This window comes from Rhinopithecus roxellana, chromosome 16 (genome assembly GCF_007565055.1).
Source record: "Rhinopithecus roxellana isolate Shanxi Qingling chromosome 16, ASM756505v1, whole genome shotgun sequence".
In the NCBI taxonomy this organism is placed as follows: domain Eukaryota; kingdom Metazoa; phylum Chordata; class Mammalia; order Primates; family Cercopithecidae; genus Rhinopithecus; species Rhinopithecus roxellana.
In genome coordinates, this window is record NC_044564.1 from 49,244,164 (window position 1) to 49,256,842 (window position 12,679).

Here is a 12,679-nt window from a genome sequence, read left to right on the forward strand (position 1 = left end):
CAACCTACAGAATGGGAGAAAATTTTTGCAATCTACTCATCTGACAGAGGGCTAATATCCAGAACCTACAAAGAAGTCAAACAAATTTACAAGAAAAAAACATACAACTCCATCAAAAAGTGAGCAAAGGATATGAACAGACACTTCTCAAAAGAAGACATTTATGCAGCCAACAGACACATGAAAAAATGCTCATCATCCCTCGCCATCACAGAAATGCAAATCAAAACCACAATGAGATACCATTTCACACCAGTTAGAATGGCAATCATTAAAAAGTCAGGAAATAACAAGTGCTGGAGAGGATGAGGAGAAATAGAAACACTTTTACACTGTTGGTGGGACTGTAAACTAGTTCAACCATCGTGGAAGACAGTGTGGTGATTCCTCAAGGATCTAGAACCAGAAATACCATTTGACCCAGCCATCCCATTACTGGGTATATACCCAAAGGATTATAAATCATGCTGCTATAAAGACACATGCACACATATGTTTATTGTGGCACTATTCACAACAGCAAATACTTGGAACCAACCCAAATGTCCATCAATGACAGACTGGATTAAGAAAATGTGGCAAATATACACCATGGAATACTATGCAGCCATAAAAAAGGAGTCCTTTGTGGGGACACGGATGCAGCTGGAAACCATCATTCTCAGCAAACTATTGCAAGAACAGAAAACCAAACACCGCATGTTCTCACTCGTAGGTGGGAACTGAACAATGAGAACACCTGGACACAGGAAGGGAGACGTCACATACCGGGGTTTGTCATGGGGTCGGGGGAGGGGGGAGGGGGAGGGATCGCATTAGGAGATATACCTAATGTAAATGAGTTAATGGGTGCAGCACACCAACATGGCACATGTATACATATGTAACAAACCTGCAGGTTGTGCACATGCACCCTAGAACTTAAAGTATAATAAAAAATTAAGAAAAAAAAGACATGAATTTTATTGTGTATAACATATAAACCCAAAAATGAAAAAGAAGCACCTAACTTGAATACACAGTAACTAATACTGTCATCATAATTACTCTGCTACTTAAAGAAACACCTATTTTTCCTCCAGAAATTATGACTCACCACCCATGGCCTTTTTGCTTCAAGCATCTCAATTAAATCTAAATGTCGCTTCCGTTCGTAGAATCTCTCCACATCTTGTTTATATCTTTCATTCCTCTGAACCATTTTCTGTAGATATTCAGTTTTCTCTTTGCATGAGGTCTACAATAAATATATGTTGAACAATCATTTTAACAGAAAAATGACAACAGGTCACATCTTCTAACAATGAAAAATAAACAACGATAGCAAAATTTCACAATAGAGAATTCACAGGAGATCTTAAGAACTATGTAGACTCCAGGTTGGACAACAGTGAGACCCCGTCTCAACAAAACCCCTAAAACCTGTGTAAAAGCAACATTCCCACCCAAGTTCTGGTCTAGGGTCTACAATTTATTAGTCCTAACTGTAATTGAAGCCCTGCCACATCTGAGCCTGGGCTCTTCTTCCCCAAATATCTGCTGCATCCACTTGAAGGGTAGAAGCAATTCACTTAATATAGATGAAAGCTAAACAAAAGCTGTAAAAGTGATACACAAATGAATAGTAGTATTACTAGGATTAGTATGTTAAATGAACACTCATGACTGAAAGGTCTTAGAAACGAGATGAAAGAAAGCTAAGAATTAGCCTTTATGTTGTGAATTAATAAATACAAAGATGTACTCAGAACCTAGTAGAATATATGCTTGTATGCTTGTTTTCTTTCAGAGGATAGTCGAGAGTGTAGGTGAGTGTTTCAAGTGGAAGTATTTGATCGCTTGACATAGAGAAAGGTAAAAGAACAGAATATCTGAAGATAAAATAACTATAAAAAGCTCAGGTGGACAAAGGTAAAAAATAACATTTAATTATAGTAAAATATATATTATTAAGTACAGAAAGTCATACTTTGAGAGAAAGCAATTGGTTACAAGATTTCTATGCTTATTTCCTGGGTGACACAGCTAACCCCTGTGACACAATGTGCCTATATAATGAACCTACACATGTATCCCTGAATCTAAAATTAAAAACAAACAAAAAAACAACACATTTCCTTTTTTTTTCCTTTTTTTTGAGATGGAGTTTCGCTCTTGTTGCCCAGGCTGGAGTGTAATGGTGTTCTCCGCTCACTCCAACCTCCGTCTCCCAGGTTCAAATGATTCTCCTGCCTCAGCCTCCCAAGCAGCTGGGATTACAGATTACAGGCGCCCACCACCACGCCCGGCTAATTTTTGTATTTTTAGTAGAGACAGGGTTTCACCATGTTGGCACGCTGGTCTCAAACTCCTGACCTCAGATGATCCACCTGCGTTGGCCTCCTGAAGTACTAGGATGACAGGTGTGAGCCACCACACCCAGCCAGATTTCCTTTTTTTTGAGACAGGGTCTCGCTCTGTCACCCAGGCTGGAATGCAGTGGTGCAATCACAGCTCACTGCAACCTTGACCTCCTTGGCTCAAGCAATCTTCCCACCTCAGCCTCCCAAGTGCTGGAAATACAGGCATGCGCCACCATGTCTGGCTAACTTTTGTTATTTCTTTTCATGTAGAGACAGGGTCTCCCTGTTGCCCAGGCTGGTCTCAAACTGCTGAACTCAAGCGATTCTCCCGCCTCAATCTCCCAAAGTACTGGGATTGCAGGTCTGAGCCACCACACCCAGACTAATAATTTCTTATTATGAAAATTTACTGTATTTATTTTAGTTGCTGGGATGTAGAAAAAAGATACATTAAATAAAACACCTTTACGAAGGATATGCTATAAAAGTACATTTTTATGTTTATTAATGGTGAAAATAACCAACAACATTCCAACTAAATGTGTAATTCTCTTCCAAAGTCTACCCTCAGATGACTGAAAAAAATACATGAGAGAACTGGTTCAACAAAAGTGCCATATTAAGTGGCACATGGTATCTCTTCTATTACTGAAAGCCTTACACAGTGTCTGACACATAGTGTTTAATAGATACTGAATGAATGAAAGAATACTGTAACTTCCTGAGATAATTTTTTAAATAATATTGTTATTGGTTCCTTAAAAATTCAATTAATAATATGTATCTGCTGAAATAGTTAACCTTTTCAAACTTCATATTATCAGATCCATTCTCACTCTGTCACTTTAACTGATATTAGCAGTACAATTCTAAGTGAAAATAAACCAAATACGAATTGACTCAATGAATCAATACTACTACTCTCTCTCCCATGTTTTGAGATACAGAAATCAATAAGAAACAATACAAATGAGCTGCCTATTTTAAAGTACCTCGAGTTGTTTTTCTTTCTCCCTGAAGTTTTTGAGTTCACAGTGATATCTGTGCATTTCTGGGGGACCAATTGACTTTTCAGTGGCTTCGAGGAGTTCAATTTTGCTGAGTTTAGCAAATTCTCCAACTTTGTCCTAGAGCACAAAAATTAAATATTAGCAACTATCATTCATTTACAAATATCTTCAAAATGTATTTCACCCAATGCTTACACTTGTCAAGGTGAAACTCATTAAGAAAAACCTTTGAGATATAAACCTTCTGTGCATTATTCTTTAGAATAATGAAGATAAACTTAGGGTATAAATTGTTATCTTTTTGATCATCTTTAAAAATTTTCTGCGCCAATATTTCAAGGTTGAAATGTTTACATATGTATAATAAAAGTTTGGGAATAAAAGAACACATACTCTGAAGATGAAAATGATCACTGTTTATTACACAACAGTTGAAATGTTAGAGGGTTTAAAAAGAAAAAAAAGGCAATTTCAAACATCTACTTCTGGAGATAATCCGACATTAGCTGATAAGTGTTAAAATAAATAAAAAGCTTTTTAATGTTTAAGTTTTATTTAATTTGCACATTATGAAATCATCATTATGTTTCTAAAGAAAAAAGAAATTAACCAATAAGTACTAGTTAACTAGTTAATGCTGTCAGTAGACAGCATTCAAAGTCAAATTTAAGAGGTAATATGACTAACATTTAACATACATTGTCAGCATTTTTTATTTTTAATAAACAAACTATAACATGATTTTAGAAGGTATACTTATAGGAGTTTTATTATATCAAACATTTTGTAGACTCAAATATATCAAATATTACATAAGTATAACGTCTACAAACAAAAACATTGACTAAAAAGTTGTTCATTAACATTTTAAGGGTCTACAAATAGAAGCACATAGCTATCTGAGCTACTCTCTGAACTTAAAAAATAATACTTTACTTCAAAACACTCTAATTTAGACTTTTTTTACTAATTGAAATTTTCCAAATTACTACAAATTAATAACATTATACTCTAAGTGATGAAATGCTACCTTTACAAAGAACTGTAAGAGTGCCATGTTCAATTTAAATAATATCCCTTCTATGGCATAGAAAGGAAACACTATATACAAAATTTTCCCATCTTTACATTTATTTCTGTCATACCTGAGGGAGAAACTGGCAAAGATTCCCCACTTGAATATTTAAGGCTGCAACTTGCTCTTCCACTACTTTCTGGGTTGTAGATTTTTTGTTGATGAACCAAAAGGACTGATTTTTTGCCACATCAATCTCACGGGTGATTACAAGATTTCCAGAAGCCCTGAACCTAATTAAAAAATAATTTAAGAATCTTTACATTCAAAATATATACATTAGTTTAGAGATAAAATTTCCGAAATTCTCTTGCACCAAAGGTGCCAGATAGTATTATTATTATGATTTTTATTCCTTTTGATATTTTGGCCCCTTCTAAGAAGGAAACTTCGGCATTTTATTAGTCATAATACCATAATTGACCACATGAGTTACTTGCTCAACATTCAAAATTATTTAAACAGTTAAAATTAAAGCAAATGTGAATACTAATTCATAAACACTACTAGAGGAGTCACATATGTGCAGCTGTTGATCCTTCAATTATTATGCTATTCTTTAATCACATGCGTTGACTGCAATTCAAAATGTGTTAATATATTAAAGGGTAGAGCAGTTAAACGGGATTACCTCACATGGATATAAAGGAACATTAAGCAATATAGAATCTGAAAGAAGGGTATTTACTTATTTCTTGCTTTTAGAAGTACTACTGCTCCACACCTCCCATCTATTCATCTTCTTCACTGGGATTCAGCAGCATGTAGTAGAAAGATAAATTATTGGTATCCAATCGCTAAATGACAATAATAACTTATAAATGTTGTATATATAGATTACATTGTAATCAGACCACTTGAAACAGTAAGATTGTAGGACTTTAAAGGAAGTAGTTTTAAACTTTCATTTCCAGCAGAATGACTAATAAAGTACCCTTACTGATCTGCCTGCTGTAAACAACTAAAAATAATAAAATATTAAAATATCTTCATAAATCAATTTATCAGTTAGCATGAAAGTAAGGAATTCTGGCTAACATCCTAGTATAGGTGAAAACTCAGAGTGGAAAAATAAAATTGGCTTTCATCTTGAAGGCATTCGCTCATCAAGTGATCTTGAGGATTCATTTTCATGATCTGCTGGTAGAGGACAAAAATAGACAAAGCCCACAGCTATCCAAGGTGGAGAGTCCAATGGAAAGCCATACCTAAGCAATACACCCTCGCTGTAAGGGTAAGCTAGAAATACTTCATTGCTACCACCACAAGCTGAGAATTCTGTACACTGTGATTCTGAATTGAAAGTATTCAATGGTCTCTGGCAGAAGTTAATAATTTACTCTGCTGGAATCTATGTTATCTTAAAATAATTAGCACAGATAAAGTTCTAAGAAGAGTAGTTCACTACAAACACACACACAAGAAAACAAAGCATCAAGAACACTAGCAGAAATAACATAATGCAGAATCATAAATGAAAAATTTGAAAGGTATTTGGATGACTAAGAAAGCATAATATGTCTAATAAGAATTCTAGGACAGGAGACAGAGAATGGGTCAATGGCAGTATTTAAAGAAATAATAAATAAGAACTTTCCAAAACTGATGAAAGACACCAAACCATAGGTTTAAGAGTGTCATTAAAACCAAGAAAAGTAAATAAAAAATAAACCCACACCTAAATATATATGAAACTAAAACACTTAAAAAAAAGAAATGAGTTTACAAGCATCTCAGAAAAAGAGAATGATTACTATCAAATAAACTAAGATCAGATTCACATCAGAAGACAATGAGAAAAAGAGAATGATTGCTATCAAATAAACTGAGATTAGATTCACATCAGAAGACAACAATGGGGCCAGATGTGGTGGCTCATGCCTGTAATCTCAGTATTCTGGAAGGTCAAGGTGGGAGGATCACCTGAGCCTAGGAGTTCAAGAGCTGTCTAAGCAACATAGTGAGTGAGACCCCATTCTCTACAAAAAATAGTAATAATAAAAAAAGCCTGGCATGGTGGTGAGTGCCTGTAGGCTGAGGCAGGAGGATCACTTGAACCAGGGAGGTCAAAGATGCAGTAAGTCATGATCATGACAGGGTGAGACCCTGTCACCGAAACAAAAACAAAAACAACAAGACAACAATGATATTATACTATACTGTGAATATGAGAAAAGAGACCTGTCAATATAGAATGTTATATCCATGAAACACATCTTTTAAGATTTAGAGCAAAATAATATCATTTTCAGATTAAAAACTGAGTGTTCCAACAGAAAACTCTCATAAAAGAAAACTTTACAGAATATCCTTTTGGCAGAAAGTGATCCCAGAAAGAAAATCAGAAATGGAAGAAGGAATGAAAAGCAAAACAAACAGAAATATCTGAGGTAATTCTAAATAAACATTGACAGCATAATTAATATATTATATTAATAATAATGTTTTGAGAAGTTTTAAAAAGATAGAAATTTAAAAGCATGTAAGTTCAGAGAAGTTATTAAGAAGAAAGTACTGTAAAATCTTTGTTTAGCAGCAAGACAGATATTAAGTCTGAACTCCAATAAGTATTCCTGCTAAAATTCCAGTAACCACTAAAACAAAAGATTGCATAATTTCCAAGACAAAAGAGAAGGAAAAATGAAACAAATATCCAACAAAAATAAGAAAGAAAAGAAATGCTTAAGAGTGTGAAAAATAAAAAGCAGAGAATAAGACAGTAAAAATAAGTTCAAACATATATTTGTAAATTGATTATATGCTTTACTTAAAAGATTCCAGAAAAAATAACACAGTTCTACCAGTTTAAATGAGATAACAAAAGATATTAAAAACATGAAAAGAATGAAAAAAGACAACTAGAAAAATACTGGGGGAAAAAAAAAACTGCTAACTACATTAATGGTAAACTAAATGGACTTTAAGGCAAAAGAAAGAGGTCAGTATCTAACAATAGAAAGTTGAATTCACCAGGAAGATAAACAATTTTAATCTTGGATGCAACTAATAATGTCCTAGAAATACATAAGGCAAAAATTGACAGGACAAGGATAATTAACAAATCTGCATAGAGGAATAGTGTAATACACCTTTGTCAGTAATCAAGGTATCAACCGGACAACTGAAATCAGCAAAAATATAGAAGATGTGACAATATAACTAATAAACTTGCACTAATGGACAAATACAGAACACTGCAGGTATCTGCAAAAGAAAACTTATTCTTTCAGTCAAAGAACAATTACAAAAGTTCACTACAAAAAGAAAGAAATTTCAAAGGATTAGTAACATAAAACCAGTATCTCTATATATTTAACTTCACTACAATCAAAGTGGAAACCAATACTAAAAAATAAGAAAATCACTACATTAGAATTAGAAACAACTTGTAATTATGAACTCATAAAGAAAATATTCAGAACTGAAAAACAGTAAATACTATATACTAAAATTTGAGAGATAGAGCTAAAGCATTAAATGGGATATTTTTAACCTTAACTGTTCATATTAAGGTAAACAAAAGACTAAAATTAGTGCAATAAATATTTACTTCAAAAAATGAGAATCAGTAAAGAATAGAAATTAATGAAATAGAAAACCATGATATAAGACAAATGCAGAAGTTGGTTCATCGAAAAAAACTACTAAAATTGACAATTCAATTTTTAGAAGACAAATACTGTTTTATATAAAATAATACACATATAATAAACTCATAAGAGGATGATATTCATGTCAATAAAATTTAAAACTAAGAAGAATGGGAAAATCCTTTATGAAGTATAAATAATCACAGTGATACAAGAATAAACAGAAAAATCTAAGCAACCGATTGCTATAAATAAATGAAATCAGCAGTTAGAAAAAAATTAAATCAGTATAGTTAGAAAAAAAAGCTAGATGATTTTTTTTGCAAGACCCCCTATAATTCACATCAGATTATTTTTAACAGTAAGATTAACCAAACATTCAAACCACCAGTATCTTTCACAAACAAAATACAGATGTCAAAATCCTAAATAAAATACTAGAAAACCAATCTAGCAACGCATCAAAAAAACTACGACCAAACTGGGTTATTCTAAGAATGCAAAATTGAGCAAACATCAGGGAATTAATTAATTCTTCAACTTAAATGATATAACCAACTCAATAAATACTGATAATAAACTCTTTGTTCTCAATTCACTTGACCTATCAGCAGTATCACACACAGGTGATAGACAACTGACTCCTCCTGAAGTTGTTTCAAGTACTGGTTTCTTTTTCTTTTTTTTTTTTTTTGAGACTTTAATCAGAGATTTTAGTGGTCAGATTTCTTTTTTTTTTTTTTTTTTTTTTTTTTTATACTTTAAGTTCTAGGGTACATGTGCATAACGTGCAGGTTTGTTACATATGTATACTTATGCCATGTTGGTGTGCTGCACCCATCAACTCGTCAGCAACCATCAATTCATCATTTATATCATGTATAACTCCCCAATGCAATCCCTCCCTCCTCCCCCCTCCCCCCTCCCCATGATAGGCCCCAGTGCGTGATGTTCCCCTTCCCGAGTCCAAGTGATCTCATTGTTCAGTTCCCACCTATGAGTGAGAACATGCGGTGTTTGGTTTTCTGTTCTTGTGATAGTTTGCTAAGAATGATGGTTTCCAGCTGCATCCATGTCCCTACAAAGGACGCAAACTCATCCTTTTTTATGGCTGCATAGTATTCCATGGTGTATATGTGCCACATTTTCTTAATCCAGTCTGTCACAGATGGACATTTGGGTTGATTCCAAGTCTTTGCTATTGTGAATAGTGCCGCAATAAACATACGTGTACATGTGTCTTTGTAGTAGAATAATTTATAATCCTTTGGGTATATACCCAGTAGTGGGATGGCTGGGTCATATGGTACATCTAGTTCTAGATCCTTGAGGAATTGCCATACTGTTTTCCATAATGGTTGAACTAGTTTACAATCCCACCAACAGTGTAAAAGTGTTCCTATTTCTCCACATCCTCTCCAACACCTGTTGTTTCCTGACTTCTTAATGATTGCCATTCTAACTGGTGTGAGATGGTATCTCATTGTGGTTTTGATTTGCATTTCTCTGATGGCGAGTGATGATGAGCATTTTTTCATGTGTCTGTTGGCTGTATGAATATCTTCTTTTGAGAAATGTCTGTTCATATCCTTTCCCCACTTTTTGATGGGGTTGTTTGTTTTTTTCTCGTATATTTGTTTGAGTTCTTTGTAGATTCTGGATATTAGCCCTTTGTCAGATGAGTAGGTTGCAAAAATTTTCTCCCATTCTGTAGGTTGCCTGTTCACTCTGATGGTAGTTTCTTTTGCTGTGCAAAAGCTCTTTAGTTTAATTAGATCCCATTTGTCAATTTTTGCTTTTGCTGTCAAGTACTGGTTTCTAAGTACTGTATTCTCCTGACTCACCAGCCAATTCTCAGTTTCCTTTCCTAGGTTTCCCTATGTTCTATCTCTAAACAGTGCACTGTAGCAGATACGTTCTTAGAACTCTTATTCGTTTTATCTATCTCTGCTTCACTGGTGATCTAATCCATCATAATAATAATGATTTCCCAAATGTGTTATCTTCAGCCCAGACTTCTCCAGGAATGACAGGTTTATATATCTAACTGCCCACTAAAAACATTTCTACCTGAATCTCAGACCTTTTTCTATGTGTGTGGAGACGGAGTCTCGCTATGTTGCCCAGGTTGGTCGAATTCCTGAGTTCAAGCAATCCTCCCGCCTCTGCCTCACTAAGTGTTGGGATTACAGGTATGAGCCACCGTGCCCAGCTCTGCCTGAGTATCTACCAGGCATCTCAAACTTTACCATGTTTGATTATGCAAAGTTCCTTTTTTAAAAAAACATTTTAACATATCTGAAATTGGGATGCACATTTGAAACTATCTGTGCTAGTTTAATTTTAATTGGAAGCTACAAGTGGTGGCATCTTAGTTCAACGATGTATGATCTACCGCCAAAACCTTGTACAGTAGGTCTGTCTACCTCAGTTAATGGAAACTCTACCCTTAATCATGCCAGACACCTTGGAGTCCTCCCTGATGCCTTGCTCCTTCTCCCATACCCTGTATATAATTCATACGTGAATCATAATATAATTCATAAGCAAATCATAAGCTACCATCATCTCTCATAGGGTTGTTCTATTAGTCACTTAACTGATATTCTTGCTTTTGCCTTTGCTCTCTTAAAGTTTACTTTCCATACAGCAACCCAATCTGGTTAAACTTTTTAAGTTACATCACATCATTCCTCTGCTAAAAACCAGGTGGCTTTATGGCTTATGCAAAATAAATGCCAAGTCCTTACAATGAATACAGGTTTTACTTCCTGATATTTTCACAGCTTATCTTTTACTATTCTCCTCCTTCAATGTGATCCAGTCACTGTGGGTACCACTTTAGAGCCCTGGCATTTGCAAATCTCCATACCTGAAACACTATTTCCCCATTTATCTCCATGCTCATTACCTTCCCTCCTTCAGGTCTTTGCTTAAATGCTATCTTCTCAGTGAGATCTTTCCTGATCAGGCTATTCAAAACTGTGAAACTCCACTCTGTCACTCCTATCCTCCTTTTCTGCTTTATTTTTCTATGTAGCACTTATCACCACCTAACATAATATGTATTTTACTTTATCTAACTGTCCGTCCTTATGCCCCAACTATAAATTCCATGAGGGAAGAGTATCCCCAATGTATAGGTACTCAATAAATATCTGGAAAATGACTACATAAATACATGCCAGAGATTATTCTAGCCACCATTCTACTCAAGGACTACATGGCCAGTTAGTACATTTGTTTAATAGCAATAATTTCAACAACTAATGATGAGCTGTTTTACATTTGGTACTCTCAAGGCCATGTGAACCTTCATGGAAAAAGTGCTTGACATTTATACACTTAAATTTTATTTATGTGTAGGGTGTTAGGTAAAGCTCTAAATTTATCTTTAAAAAATTAACAGATAATTATCACAGCTCAATTTGAATAATTTACACTATGATACTGTGATATACAGGTTGAGTATCCCTAGTCCAAAAATCTGAAATGCTCCAAAATACAAAGCTTCCTGCGTGCCAACATGACATTCAATGGTTATGGTGTTTCCTATTTCAGATTTTCAGATTGGGGATGTTGAACCGATACGTGTAATGCAAATATTCTAAACTCAAAACAAATCCAAAATCCAAAACACTTCTGGTCCCAAGCATTGCAGATAAGGGATACTCAACCTGTATAAAGAAATACGTAGGCTGGGTATGGTGGCTCATGCCTGCAATCCTAGCACTTTGGGAGGCCAAGGCGGGCAGATCACTTGAGGTCAGGAGTTCAAGATCAGCCTGGCCAACAGGGCAAAACCCCGTCTCTACTAAAAATACAAAAAGTAGCCAGGCGTGGTGGTGGGTGCCTGTAATCCCAGCTACCTGGAAGGCTGAAGTGGAAGAATCGCTTGAGCCCAGGAAACAGAGGTTGCAGTGAGTCGAGATGGCGCCACTGCACTCCAGCCTGGGCGACAGTGACACTCCATTTCAAAAAAAAAGAAAAAAAATGTAGTTAGTCTCTGTCCTCAATTCCTGACACATAACTCCTAATCCCTTGGAATTTCCTAGGTGACAAATGTGTCTTTTTCTAATGAGGCAACTCTTGGTGGGCTTCTGGATGTAGGCTGGTCACTAGAAAGATAAAGCCATGAACAGAAGCTTAGAACCTTCAGCCCCACCAACCTACCCCCAAACCTCTGGGAAGGGAAGCAGGACTAGAGATTGAGTTTCTTATACCCATGCGATGAAGTCTCCATAAAATTCCCTGAACCACGGGTTTTAGAGAGCTCCCAGGTTGAGGAACACATCCATATGCTGGGAAAGTCTGGAAAGAAGCTCCTGCACTCTGGACTCTTCCAGACCTCGCCCCGTATTTTGCTAATCATCTGCACCTTCTGTAGAATCCTTTATAATATATGGGTAAACCTAAGTGCTTCCCTGAGTTTCATGAACCATCCTAGCAAATAACTGAACCAAGAAAGGGGTCCTGAGAACCTCAATTTACAGCTGGTTGGTCAAAAGTACAGGGCACAACCTAAGACTTGCAAATGGCTTATGAAGTGGAGGGTAGTCCTGTATGACTGAACCCCTAACTATGGCTCCTGCACTAATTTTTGGTTAGTGTCAGAATTGAACTGAATTGCAGGGTGTGGGGAAAAAACCGACACATCTGGTG

General features: G+C 35.5%; 1 protein-coding gene across 3 annotated transcripts in view; it reads right to left on the reverse strand.

Annotated features, from left to right (window-relative positions):
* Positions 1–12,679, reverse strand: part of SMC5 (structural maintenance of chromosomes 5) — a 106,040-nt gene that overhangs the window by 81,615 nt on the left and 11,746 nt on the right. For all 3 annotated transcript variants that reach the window (XM_010362944.2, XM_010362946.2, XM_010362945.2), the window contains exons 4-6: positions 4,498–4,660; positions 3,335–3,469; positions 1,097–1,237 (exon numbers count right to left, since the gene is read on the reverse strand). In XM_010362944.2, coding sequence (XP_010361246.1) covers positions 1,097–1,237; positions 3,335–3,469; positions 4,498–4,660 — 439 coding nt within the window. The remainder of the gene's footprint in view (positions 1–1,096; positions 1,238–3,334; positions 3,470–4,497; positions 4,661–12,679) is intronic.